This window comes from Poromitra crassiceps, assembly GCF_964638095.1.
Source record: "Poromitra crassiceps genome assembly, chromosome: 14".
Taxonomy (NCBI): Eukaryota; Metazoa; Chordata; class Actinopteri; order Beryciformes; family Melamphaidae; genus Poromitra; species Poromitra crassiceps.
In genome coordinates, this window is record NC_139633.1 from 27,553,791 (window position 1) to 27,568,531 (window position 14,741).

General features: G+C 42.0%; 1 protein-coding gene across 1 annotated transcript; it reads right to left on the reverse strand.

Annotated features, from left to right (window-relative positions):
* Window positions 1–500: 500 nt before the first annotated feature.
* Window positions 501–12,918, reverse strand: LOC310789424 (uncharacterized protein). The gene is made up of 5 exons (XM_083651068.1): window positions 12,814–12,918; window positions 9,488–9,566; window positions 9,115–9,238; window positions 8,444–8,619; window positions 501–6,419 (listed from the first exon to the last, which is right to left on the reverse strand). The coding sequence occupies exons 2-5, from the start codon at window positions 9,488–9,490 to the stop codon at window positions 1,527–1,529; spliced, it is 5,196 nt and encodes a 1,731-aa protein (XP_083507194.1). The 5' UTR covers window positions 9,491–9,566; window positions 12,814–12,918; the 3' UTR covers window positions 501–1,526.
* Between the last annotated feature and the right edge of the window lie 1,823 nt (window positions 12,919–14,741).

Sequence of the window (14,741 nt, forward strand, 5' to 3'; positions counted from 1 at the left end):
CAGATTTTGTCCCAGGGTCATTTGATACAATGTTTGCTTTTAGGCGTTTTATTACAGAAAGTTTATGAAACCCATGACCAAAATAGTCATACATTCCATCATTGTGTTAGTTATGGATGGAATTACAGCAAAAATAAATTATCCCTATTTTTGCTGGGGACCCCCTGGAAACCCCCTCGAGGACCCCTGAGGGTCCCCGGACCCCACTTTGAGAACCACTGGTCTACAGAGTATTTGTAACATTTGAACAGCTTATTAGTTGACATTCAACAATTCAACTGTTTAACAGATTATAGAGTATATGGGACAATTCATGAACACACCTACACTAGATGCAGTTGTGTGGAAGGGAAACAAACAGAATCCGTTTGTTGAATATCGACTGATAAGCTGTTAAAACATCTACAGGCAGTGTTACCGAAATATGTGTACAACAACAGTTCATCCATTTTACTAATTTGCATCTTTTATAATAGTAAAGAACAACAATCATGTTGATTGTATCGAGTTATTTAATGAACAAATAATTAACAAATACAATTCGCTCATAAAATTCAGTTAATACTTAAAAATTTAAAAGTTAAGTTATGCACTTCTAATTAACTTCTACTTCCAAGTGAAACAGCTGAATATTATCATATGCAAATCAAAATTGAGAAGAAACCTTTATATAAATATCAGGAGTATACACATAAAAACACTTCCATCAGTAGGCTAACTCATGGGCTACCTCATGTCATTTCAGAAGATGGATACTGTAGCTTGCAATAACTGCAGAAATCTGAGGAAAACAATTATCTATTCTCCATATATAATCACAAACAAAACAAAGTAGTGGGGCACCTTAGCTAAAAGTTCCATAATAATTATGCAGTTTGCGATAAAAGCATATAATTTTGTACACTTATAGCCAAAGGCATCCCAAAAAGAAATTGATATGGATGCATCATGAATTTAAAAAAGGAAAAAAATAAAAAGAATTGCGGCCACAGGCTGGCAGCCTATGGAAACTGTAACTGCAATAAAGTTGGTTATAGCCTACTAATCTGATATAGATGGTCTTGGTCTCATACCATACATTTCTTATGAGGAATTCAAATTTGGAACTTTCGAATTGCTCAGAAGCTTCCTTCTATCTCACAATTCAAGAGGTTTGGGCACTTAAGGCAATCACTTATGAGTCTTGAATTTTGAGATTGAAGGAAGCTTATGAGCAATTCCAAAGTTACAAATTTGAATTCCTCATAAGAAATGTATGATTTGACACCAAGATCATCCATATCAGATTAGTCTACACACAACATTATTGCAGGTACAAATTTCCATATAGGCTGCCAGTCTGTGGCAGAAAAAAATTCATGATGCCGCCATATCTTTTTGGAATGCCTTTGGACTATAAGTGTACCAAATGATACACTTGTATCGCAAAATGCACAATTGTTATGCTTACTATTGAATCAGTTTACTTACATGTATTTACAAAGTTGTTACATTGATGCTTAATTTGTATTGTTCACAAGGAAGAACTAATTACTGGCTTGATCTTTGATATTTAGACCAAGCATGTTAGAGAGGCTAAGTGACAGTTTGTCATTTTCCTCTGATGAAGCAACTACAGGGTGCTCCAGGCCTAGTCCAATCTCAGGGTTTGCAACTTTGAAAGTGCCTCCTCTCGCTAAAGTGGGGTCACTCGATTCGGTAGAGGTGCTCACATCAAGACTTGGGACAGTGAGCTCCCCTTTCAGGCCAACATCACCTTTCACCTGGGCTGGTGAGGCGTTGACTGTGGGCGTTTTCTCCTTGGCCATTTTCAGTCTCTCCATAACATCAATCTTCTCTCCAGCATTTGATGTTACATTTAGTTTTGGCAAGCGAATCCCCTTGCTAATGATATAATCCTTGTCCTGCGTATTTCCATCAATTTTTGCTATGCCGATAGTATCATCGAATCCTCCATCATCATCAATGCTGCACCTGGGGAGTTTGTGGAATTTGAATATAGGAACCTCCACCTCAACATTAGACAAGTCCGTTTCTGAGTCAGGCCCACTTCCTTCCTCCTCAGTACTTGAAGCGGACTTCAATCCCCATTTGAAGGGCCATCTCAGCTTACTTTTTGGAGAATCTTTAACTTCAGCATCTCCCTCAGCTCTGACCCCAACTTCAGGGGCAGAGACGCTGACATCAGGTGAACTGATCTCTCCTTCAACATTGGGAGCATTGACCTTCACATCCGGTGACACATTCAGATCTGCACTAGCATCAACCTCTGGGGCTTCTATTGTGGGCCCTGAAAGGCCAAACTTTGGCACCTTGAAATGTGGCATTTTGAATTCACCATTAGTATCTACATCTGGAGTTTTTAATTGTACATCAGGCCCTTTGACGTCCACATTGGCCATGTTGATATCCACATCTGGAGCAGAGATATCTCCTTTAATATCTGGGGCAGAGAGATTCAGTCCTTCCGTTTTCAGTGTGACATCAGGTATTTCTACTTCAGCTGCTGGCAACTTCCCATTTACATCTGGTGCTGAGAGGTCTGCTTCAATTTTTGGTGAAGAAAGGTCCAGATCAGGCCCCTGGAGATCTGCACCAGGAAGTGAAATGTCCAACTTTGGAGCATTTAGGTCAGCATCAACATCTAGATCAGGTCCTTCCACTTTGGGTTTTGAGAAACCAAACTTGGGCAGATCGATTTTAGGCAACTTGAATTTAGCAGATGTATCAAGATCAGTATTAGGTGCCTGAATATCCACATCTGGTCCTTTTAGTTCAGCTTTGGGCAAAGTCATGTCCAGAGCTGGAGTAGGTATGTCTCCCTCCATCTTTGAAGCAGAGATATTGAGGTCTGGCAGCTCAAGCTCAGGCCCCTGGAGATCTGCACCAGGAACTGAAACGTCCAACTTTGGAGCATTTAGGTCAGCATCAACATCTAGATCAGGTCCTTCCACTTTGGGTTTTGAGAAACCAAACTTGGGCAGATCGATTTTAGGCAACTTGAATTTAGCAGATGTATCAAGATCAGTATTAGGTGCCTGAATATCCACATCTGGTCCTTTTAGTTCAGCTTCCGGCAAACCTATGTCCAGAACTGGAGTAGGTATGTCCCCCTCTATCTTTGGGGCAGACATATTTAGGTCTGGCAGCTCAAGATCAGGCCCCTGGAGATTTGCATCAGGAACTGAAACTTCCAACTTTGGAGCATCTAGGTCAGCATCAACATCTAGATCAGGTCCTTCCACTTTGGGTTTTGATAAACCAAACTTGGGCAGATTAATTTGAGGCCACTTGATTTTTGAACCTACATCAAGATCCACATCGGCTCCCTTGACTTCAGCTTCTGGTAAACTCATGTCGAGAACTGGAGTAGCTATGTCTCCCTCCATCTTTGGGGCAGAAATATTGAGGCCTGGCAGCTCAAGATCAGGCCCTTGGAGGTCTGATTTTGGTAAATTGATGTCAGTGTTGGGAACCGAAAGGTCTGCATCAGCATCAAGGTCAGGACCTTTTACTTTGGCTCCAGACATCCATTTGGGCAATTTAAGAGATGGAAATTTAAGTTTTCCAGTGGCAGCATCAACATCCTGGTCTACTTCAGGACCTGTGATATCTGCTTTTGGCAGAGTCAGATCTAGATTTGGAGTACTGAGATCCCCTTTAATTGTGGGGGTGGAAAGACTTAAGTCAGGTGTATTTAGTTCAGCTGCAGGAGCTTTCACATCTATTGTTGGCAATGTGACATCTACACCAGGGACATCTGGGGCCTTAACATCAATATCAACTTCTGGTGCCTGAGTCTTTGATCCTATATTAAATTTTGGCATTTTGAATTTTGGCATCTTTATTTTTCCAGAAGATGCATCAGTGTCAATATCTGGTGTTTTAAGACTTACATCTGGTCCTTTTATGTCTGTTGTAGGCATGCTGAGACTCAAATCTGGAGCAGCAAGGTCACCTTCAATTTGGGGGCCTGTAAGATTCAGGTCTGGTGCTTTTAGATTAACATCAGGTGCCGTTATATCTGCTTTAGGCGGCTTCACATCTACATCAGGAACAGAGACCTCCAACTCTGGGGTCTTGAGGTCAGTATCAACATCAAGATTAGGTCCTTTCACAGTTGGCCCTGAAAAGCCAAACTTTGGCAATTTAATTTTAGGGAGCTTGAATTTTCCAGATGGGACATCAACTTCTGGAGTTTGAAGGTCCACATCAGGGCCCTTGAGATCAAGATCTGGAGCATCAACATCTCCTTTAATTTTTTGTGTGGACAGGGATAGATCTGGTGTTTCTATGTCCACTTTAGGTGTATCCATATCAACACTGGCATCAATGTCTGGTGCATTTAAATCAACGTCCACATCAGGACCTTTTACTTTTGGCCCTTTGATTTTTGGTAGTTTAAATTTGGGCAACTTCAGTTTAGCAGAGGGTGGATCAAGATCCACATCTGGACTTTTGATATCAGCATTAGGCAAGCTGATATCAAGATCTGGAGTATCAATGCTACCCTCAATTTTTGGACCAGAGAGGTTAAGATCTGGTACACTCATGTCCATATCAGGCCCTTTGAGATCCAAGTCTGGCGTATTCACATCAGCATCAACCTTTGGTGCTTTCAGTGTGCCAAATTTGGGTTTCTTTAGGTTTAACCATTTGAATTTTCCAGATGGAGCTTCAATATCAACATTTGGAGAATCAATGTCTACTTTTGGGCCTTCCAGGTCGACTTTGGGTAATTCTACATCTACAGCTGGTGCACTTATCTCTCCATCAATCTTTGGAGTGGAGAGACTCAAATCGGGTGCTGAAACGTCAGCATCTACATCTAAATCTGGTCCTTTAACCCTAGGACCTGAGAGTGCCCATTTTGGCCTTTTAAGAGTGGGCCATTTGAACTTGCCAGATGGAGCCTCAATGTCAGGCAAATCAAGATCTACATCAGGTCCATCAAGTGATGCTTCAACTTGAGGAGGAGAGAGATTTAGGTCAGGTGCATTCACATCTGCGTCAAGGGAAACATCTGGGACGGTTATCTTTTTCTTTTTCTTTGTCTTGAGTGTTGGGAACTTAATTTTGCCAGATGGGGCATTAATGTCAACATCGGGAGCATTAATCTCACCCTCAATCTTTGGAACAGAGAGATCAACATCTGATGTGTTTAGGTCTGCATCTATGTCCGCTGTTGGGCTGGGAAGTTTGGGTTTCTTCCACTTCAAATGCGGCCAGTTGATTTTCCCTGATGGAGCATCAATGTCAATATCTGGGGTCTGAACATCTACATCGGGGCCTTTAAGATCAACGTTTGGGAGATCCAATTCAGCATCTGGTGCATTGATCTCACCCTCAATCTTTGGAGCTGAGAGATCCAGATCTGGTGGATCTAGATCTGCATCTATGTCTGCTGTTGGGCTGTGAAGTTTGGGCTTCTTCCACTTTAAATGAGGCCAGTTGATTTTCCCTGATGGAGCATCAATGTCAATATCTGGGGTCTGAACATCTACATCGGGGCCTTTAAGATCAACGTTTGGGAGATCCAATTCAGCATCTGGTGCATTTATCTCACCCTCAATCTTTGGAGCTGAGAGATCCAGATCTGGTGCATTTAGGTCTGCATCTATCTCTGCTTTTGGGCTGTGAAGTTTTGGTTTCTTCCACTTCAAATGAGGCCAGTTGATTTTACCTGATGGAGCATCAATGTCCAAATCTGGGGTTTGAACATCTACATCAGGGCCTTTAAGGTCAGCTTCGGGCAGATTAATGTTTACATCCGGTGTGCTTAGGTCGCCATCAATCTTCGGTGTTGAAAGGCTTACATCAGGTGCAGACAGATCAGTATCTATGTCCACATCTGTTCCTTTAACCTTGGGACTTTTCCACTTGAGATGTGGCCACTTGATTTTTCCCGACTGAGCGTCTATATCAGCATCTGGTGTTTTCAAATCCACATTGGGACCATTCAAATCCACATTTAACCCATTCAAATCCATGTCTGCATCTGCGTCTACACTAGGAGCTGAGAGTTTGAGGTCTGGTGTCTCTAGATTCCCACTGAGAGCAGGGGAATTGAGATCAATTTCGCCGGTTGGTGATTTGGATTTTATGTGAGGTAGATTGAAGTGTGGCATCTTGAATTTTGGGGCCTTGTATTTCAATGTGCCTGACTTGACTTCTGGTTTCTCAATTTCAAGTGAGGCATCGGGACTGTCGAGCTGTGGAGATGAGACACTGACGTCAGGTGCTCCGTCAGCTGAAGGTGTGTTTAGAGTAAGACTGGGCAGGTCTCCGTTGAGAGTGGGACCATTGATTTCATCCCCCAACCCCCCTGCAGCATTTAGCTTTACATCTAGGCCATCAAGCGCAAGAACTGGTCCATCCCTTGGCAGCTCCCTCTTCTGGTTGTAACTGGCAGTGAGCATCTGTAGATAAGCAAATGGTGAACAAATTTGGTTAAAAGATGCTGACATTATTAAAATTGCAACAGAAATTACAACAGTCATTGTGTCATTTCGTCAGTCTTTTGAGGTTTCTATGACCAAGCAGCATTTAAGCTTTTATTTTAGTGCCAGTAGCTTTTCTGTAATCCTGCTAACAAACAAACAGACAAACGGCACTGAAAACATAACCTCCTTGGCAGAGGTCAAAATCCGGCAATGCTCATGGAGGTCCATATGGACTGAAACATTAGTAAGTAAAATAATTGTGTACATTGCAAGAGCAGTGGGGAAAATATATGGAAAATATTTTTTAGATTGACAAGACTTAAAGGAGAATTTCGTTTTTGTTTAACCTGGATCCCTCTCCTCACATTAATTATTATCTGACGACTCACCCAGTGTTCTCCGCAGCGTTTTTGTCCGTCTTAGGCGTTGTTTTGAGATCAATAGTGTGCAAGCCAGTCGTAGAACGGAGCTCCGTGGGGCCCACGTAGCAGCGTGCTTTTCATTCATGTAAATAGACAGTTTCATTCCCGTTTTCTGATCCCTAAAGAACCATCAGACTGCTAATGTCCCCCAGGCTCTTTACAGCGGTAAAGAGCGGTCGTTGTTACAGGCATCCTAGGCATCCCATTTCCGCCTGTCGGGTCAGTGAGACCAACTCTGGTCAAGTCCCGCGAGACTTTCCTGCCACTGGCCTGTGGACTGACTTGACGAGATTTGGTCTCACTGACCCGACAGGTGGAAATGGGATGCCTGTAACTACCGCTGAAAACAGCCCGGGGGAGAATTAGCAGTCTGATGGTTCCTTAGGGATCAGATTCTGACGATATGGGTCGAAAACGGGAATAAAACTGTCTATTTACATGGATGAAAAGCACGCTGCTACGTGGCCCCACGGAGCTCCATTCTAGGACTGGCTTGCACACTATTGATCTCAAAACAACGCCTAAGACGGACAAAAACGCTGCGGAGAACACTGGGTGAGTCGTCAGATAATAATTAATGTGAGGAGAGGGCTCCAGGTAAAAAAAAAACGAAATTCTCTTAAGGGACACTCCACCAAAAAACGATGCCGATTTATTTTCCACATGATCTCACACATATCCGAAAACTGTAAACCAGTGATACTCAACCTGAGGCTCTAGAGCCACATGTGGCTCCTTTATGTGTGGTTGTGGCTCTTTTAAGTCCTACTTAAAATAAATAAATAAAAATCTAATAAATAAAAATAAAAGGGAGGAAAGGGACTTTTTTGTGGCTCTTACTAAAAAAAAATTTGTTGTCAATGTGGCTCCTGAGTAGGTCAAGGTTGTGTACCACTGATGTAAACAGTTTTGCAGTCATTCATTTAGTTTGACAGTTATTGAGAGTTGATTTGAGTCAAGTTGTTGGACCAGTGATGTCATTTCATGCATGACATTACTGATCCACAACTTCACTCAAATCAACTCAATAACTGTCAAACTAAATGAAAACTGCTTAACTCAAATCAACTCTCAGTCTCAAGAACTGTCAATCTAAGTGAATGCCTGCTAAACTGTTTACAGTTTTCGGATTATGTGCGAGATCATGTGCAAAACAAATCAGCATTGTTTTTCAGTGGAGTTCTCCTTTAACCCATTGATACCTGATGCAGCATTTATGTGTGTATCCCTTTAAGACTTCGCGGTCTTAAAGGGATACACACACAATTGAGGGATATACACGCAAATGCTGCATCAGGTATCAATGGGTTAAACAATGTGTTTTTCCTGTGTTTTTGAAAGCCGCTACCAATACTTTTGGACTGAAGCTGTCAAAAGCCAATGTTGTGCCAATATTCAATATCTTTAAATATGTAGATTTTCATACTAGTGACCAATTGTATTCCTGAAACAACATGTAGGCAGTCATGGGACACTCTCCATTGAAACAGATTAATTTCTTACCAGCAACATTGGCGTTACAAGGTGTTCGACATTATTAAATCTTAATTCTGCCTTGGGTTGGATTTGGAAGTTTACCTCTGCTGGGTCTCTGAGACTTGCTCCCAGAGAACCAAGGCTACCACTGGCTTCCAGCTCCTGCTTTGTCACAACCTCCATGTTGTCATCATATGGCTCCAAGACCTTTAGGATTTTCAGCACTTCGTCTTTGTTGAGGTGGTCAAGGTGTATGGTGGCCGCTACAATCTCGTCTCCTATAACAAGAAAGACATGATCAATTTAAACTAATTGAGGCGATTCATTTAAATTACAGTAGACCTACTGAATGTTTGTTTTGGTTTTCACCCCCAATTAATGAACTATAATTTATAGTTGTGTTGCCAGTTCTCAACCTGGGAAAACGATTATTAGTATTACTAGTAGTAGCAGTAGTAGCTGTAGACTGAGAAAACTAATAAATTAAACGATACTTAAAACAATTGATACATTTCAAATGATGATTGCTTGATTGATTGAATATTCATCTAGTCTATAAATCTGACTTGCCTTTAGTAAAATGACATGGCAAATATATCAGATTGAAAATATATTATTTCAGCCAGAGAAAATCACCCTGCTGTGGCTTGTCATATTTACACCCCCCCCCCCCCCCCCCCCCCCTCCCCTCCCATTCCTTCTCTACTGATGAACTGCCCTATACAGGAATAACAGATTCATTTCAAAACTGTGGTTTTCTTTGAATATCTCACCTTCTTTCAGGCCACCCCTTGCAGTGACGTTGTTGTCTGTGAATCCTGTGATGACAACTCCTCCTTTCTCAGAGTCATCCAGGACCAGGGTTTCCGAGATACTTCCTTTCCGACCGTCGCCGCTCTGGTTTTTGGATGAATAGTTGTTTACAATACACAAAATGTGTCAGACAATCCCAGGCATCAGCTCCATATCCATATTTTTCAAACTCAAATATATGGATGACAAATGTCTGGATTTACACAAGTGCTATGATAGATAGATAGATAGATAGATAGATAGATAGATAGATAGATAGATAGATAGATAGATAGATAGATAGATAGATACATGCATACATACATACATATAATTATCATTTTTTTTACTTACCATGATGTCTTAGGTGTAGGCTATTTACATCCGCATATCATGGAATCGATGAATGTAAACTACAGAAACCTCAGATGATCTGTAAAAAAAGCAGAAAAACAAGGTTACACATTATTTGATAGACAATATTTTCCCTCACAAAGATGGTGAGTACTTGGGATATGGCCATGAGTGTGCTGTGAATTAAGTTAAGCTACAACAAGATAAAAAAAAATTGACGTGACTGCCATTCATTTAAATCAAAATTTTAACTTAGCAGGAAATAGATTAGTTTAGTGAAGGGATTTTCAAAGTCTGAGACTGTGGGCCTCTCCCCAGACAATGCTTAGAAAAAGGAGCCCCCTTTGCTCAATTCTTGGACACTCAATTGAGCCAAGATAGCCTGATATTGCTGTTTGACATACTTCAGACTACACCAAATGCATACAAAGATCTGTCTGAAGGCATTTGTTTCTGACTCTGGGAAAGTGGGGAAAACTGTCAAATTCCCCATAACTACTGTATCTTTGAACCATCTACATCTGATTTGCAGTACCAGAACCTCCCGTCACAGGGACAGCTTCTATCCAACTGCTACCGCCTCTTCAATGAGACCCGAAAGACCCCCAAAATTAGGATTTTTACCTAATGATGAGATGTCATCACTGATGTCATCCTTCCTGGCTGAGGCTATAAGTTCAGTGATGATGTCATCAGTGATGTCATCCGTGAGGATGTCATCAGTGATGTTATAGAGCAGGCGAGGCCGCGTAGTGGCCGACCTGCGTATGAGACGCATATTGCATACTGCACAAAGACAAATTCCTCGTTTGTAACACATTTACTCACTATGGCTATTAAATTAATCTTGAATCTTGAAGGAGCTTATTTCATCTAGCCTAAAAGAGCTTGAAGAGATTGAAATTCCAAAATTAACAAAAACAAATGCCAAAAATGTATGCCATATGCATTAACAGCCAAAAGCAAAAACAAAACAAAAACACCAAAAAAATCCCTCATTGCATTCAGGGTGTATGAGGGATTTAAAGTGTGCTTGCGCTTGGTACTAAAGGCAATCCCATGTGTCTCACTCAACTTCAACTGTGCTGCGTCCTGGCATCCTTCTCCTACTGAGAAGGACATGGTGGTCCCCCCAAGCTCCATGCTCATTGCTCACAACGTCCTGAATCACTTTGCGAGACAAAACCCTGACTGGAAGAGGTCTTTAATTGTCTGCTGTCTGGCTGACGGACAAGGTGACAGTGACTGACGCCCACACAGAAATCCACCTCACACTTCAGGAATCCACGGCCTCTGCCAGGTTTGCTCAGGGGAATGTGCCACAAACCAGTCGGTTTAGATGCATAGAAGCTGACATGCCACACCACTCATCACACCAACACAGAGCCCTCCCTCCAGCCACACCCCACTACCTTCATATCAACGCTGCTGCACGTCACGCTTGAGGGGCATGAATTATGAAAGTGATTGATGAAAAAGGGATGATAGATTTGCATAAATTTTAATGGCATGAATGATGATGAATGAGGGCGATGACTGATGACATAAATCCTATGCATTCTGTGCCCTGCCTGGTGGCACCTGGGTCCATCAGGACTCAAGCTTGGCCTCATGGCACTTCCTCATGTTGTGGTCTTCTGACTAGATCATTGCTTGCTTTGTATAAAGCTCAGATGTACGTCGCTTTGGATAAAAGCGTCTGCTAAGTGAAATTGTAACATTGTAACATTTGCATTGGGATGGGCAAAGGTGCAGAGATAGAGACAATGTGTAAGCATGGTAGGAGTTGTAGCCTATATTAGCTTTGTAAAAAAAAAATTTTTTTTTGTGTAATCATAGGCTACTGTTAATGCACAATAAAATCTGCAGTGTTACTGTAACTCTTAACCGCTATGCCAATGTCTCTATCAGTCCACACCCAAGAGTCAACTTAACACTTTAGTTTTGGCCAGCCGCCCCAAAGCCAGATCAACTCTATGAATGGACAAGGAACACTCCATTCTCATTTGTTAACACTGGAAATGTTGCTGTATATGATGATGCTTGAACAACGATGTTTCTCGATTCAGTTCCACATTAGAACAGTTGTCAATGAGGCAGCACCTGCATGACAAAAGGGGCGGGGGGGGGGGGGGGGGGGGGGGGAAGAAAAGCTCTGTCCTTGTGTTCAATATAGTGTCATTTTGTCCTAAGTGTGTACACATTAAGAGTTACATTAACCCATTGATACCTGATGCCGCATTTGTGTGTGACTGTGTATCCCTTTAAGACCGTGAACCGCGTTAACGTGGTTCGCGGTCTTAAAGGGATACGCACACAAATGAGGGATATACACGCAAGTGCTGCATCAGGTATCAATGGGTTAAGAGCTGAGGCACATCTCCCTAGTATTAAAATCCAACAGGGTGCAGATGATGGTGAAAAGTCAGTGGTTGCAGGTAAGTTTCAACCACTGCATAATTCCCAGAATGAGAAAATAAGAGGAATAACATAATAATAACAATAAATAACAACAACAACAACAACAACAATAATCCTATTGACAGTCAACAGTAAAGTATCAAGCAAAGTAAGGAAAAGAAATGGCAGGGCTCTGATGAAAAGGCTCTGCACTCTCTTGAGTGAAACCACAACGCCTACAGACCTACAGAATCCTTCGTGCATATTGACAGCTCCAAATAACATACAGCTCAGGAAACGGTACCAAAACACGCCCCGGCTGAGAGAGCTGTGTGGTTAATGTGTATCCTCTAATAGAAACAACAATAACTCACTCCAGGAAACAGCTTCACCACTACTCAACTCAGCTCCCAATCATGACAGCAGCTGCAGCCGCTTTGAGAGGTTTGACAACTATCAGTGCCACCAATGGCTTCATGTGCCATCAAATATTCCAATATATTTCAAACGCTCTTGGCTTCACCATTGGGCTTTGTAGTACCCAAGCATCACTCTCAAATAATGAATCAAAACCTGATTTGAAACCCAGCTACGGTCTAGCGGTAAATCTGGAATACTAAAGTTTTAACCTACATAAATCAAAATGTCATCCCATGGCAAATCAATGCACAGCTATTTTTTTTTTGTCAGAAGCATGCAAACGTACAGACCTAACAAAATGTTATATATATATTCATGTCAACTCAATATCCTTGCATTAAGATATGTGTCGGTGCATTTGTTCTTTATTATTATATTTATCAAACACTGATCTCGAAAACATCACTAAAATGTATCCGTGTTGGCACCAGCTTCATCAATCAGAGTCATTTTGATCCTAGTTCATGGCACCATGGGGCCTCAAGGAGAGAAGGGGACCGACTCACCTGTGATGCTGCCAGAGACGCCTCCACCTGTGGAAAGCCCAGATAGCGATGTCTCCTCCACCGTGTACCACTTCTGCTCTGTCACGCAGGATGGAATGGACCTGCCAGTTAAATGCCACAGCCTGGAAAACAGGTTAGGCCACATCAGCACCGCCTCTCTCAGTGCTGCTGCCCCCCCCCCCCCCCTTCCCTTGCGACACACACACTCACTCACACAAATGCGCGTGCACACACACACCTCGACTCCGAACCCACTCACGGTGAGAGACACATGCCAGACAGATTTGCAGGCTTTTGACAGCCGAAACCTACCCGGAGAGAGAGAGAGAGAGAGAGAGGGAGAGCGAGGGAGAGAGGGACACACCACTCCTTGTTAACAGGCTTAACCAGGTTTGCATAGAAACAGGGCCAAGCAAACCTAGTAACATTGTCTCACATTGTCTCATTGTCCTTTTGATCAAGGACCCCAATATAGTCCACATGATTGATTATATTTTGTCTCAACCTCAAATCTGAGAATAGATTTGTTAGATATCATTTTGTCCAGAATTCCATGACTCCATGACTATCTGTTTTTGTATAGAGTGGCAGTGAAACTATGGTCAAAACAGTCATTTTATATTGTGTAATTGTTCTTGTGAATGAAACAATGAAATTTAACAATTCATGAATTTGCTGGGGACCCTCTGGAATGGCCCCACACTGAGAACCACTGGTAAGACAGTGTGCAACTTAGCCACCAGGACGCCCAGATGTTGATACGAGCAGCCTGCACCAACATGGAAGGCCTGTGTAGCGCTCCAGATGCATGGCTTTGTGTATAGTCAGGACCTAAATATCTTTCTATCACTTCAAGCTGTTTTAGTATGAATTTATAGGCTACATAGCATTTCCCTACCAATATGGCACTATAATACACACAGCTCATTGGCTGTTTGTGTCATTTGATTGTAATCACATGTTAATTGATTACACTCGGTGTGGCCGTGTGGTAGCCTGGTAAACCAGCCGGTCACATGTGAGTTCATGTGATCGGCTGGTTTACCAGGCTAGCCATGTGGTGATGTAACAATACTATAAATACAAACGGCATGACAAACCCCCTAATTATAGTGTCTCGTGAATCAATCCCTTATTAATGTTTATGAAATAAAAAATGAAGGGCATTTCAGGGACAAAACATTCAGGGGCCAGTTGGACAAAGCACCTTAAGTTCAAATTTTCCTTAGAGTCCGAGTTAAGGAGTCTATAAAATACAATCAGCTGCACAAAACACCCTTAAATATTTTTTATTAATATATTTTATTTATATTTTTCTTAAAATGTTTCACCTTAAGGAGAGGATTTAAGGATGTTTTGTGCAACCGATTTTATCTTATCGACACCTTAACTCAGACTCTTAAGGAAAATCTTAACTTAAGGTGCTTTGTGCAACCGACCCCAGGGGTTTAGTTTCTGATGCTTCCCTGTTCTTCTCGTCATCGTTGACATGCCCTGCTGTTTTCCTCATTATTATCATCATCATTCTCATATTTACTTTAATTGTGCTTTGGATTTGTGCGGTTGGCGTTTCCACAGCACTGCATTGTTGAACTGATAGTCAACAAGAACGCAGATGATATCACTTCAACATTCCCCATGCAAATGTGATGCACAGCGAGCTATGCAGGATGAGTCAGTGCCCAACCCGTAACACTGATTCAAACCATGAATGACTGTGTACAGGAGAGCCTGGCAGTGTATAAAAGGTGATCTGGTAGCTTCCATACCCTCCCTGACTGGGTGTTGTCAGTGTAACCTCCGCCAACATAGTTAAAGCAGAAAGCAAAAGGATGAGCAATAGAAACTCCGTTTACAAAAGAATTCAGAATTATGAAACTGAACTGCATCAATTGGGAGCCCTCCTGTTAGAATAATATTCCTAGACA

What these genes read in the sequence shown, in the direction of transcription:
- LOC310789424 (XM_083651068.1), bottom strand. An exon ending in AAGGGGTGGCCTGAAAGAAG is followed by an intron (nt 8,620 to 9,114) that starts GTGAGATATTCA and finishes TTCTTGTTATAG; the next exon opens with GAGACGAGATTGTAGCGGCC. An exon ending in GTCTCAGAGACCCAGCAGAG is followed by an intron (nt 6,420 to 8,443) that starts GTAAACTTCCAA and finishes GCTTATCTACAG; the next exon opens with ATGCTCACTGCCAGTTACAA.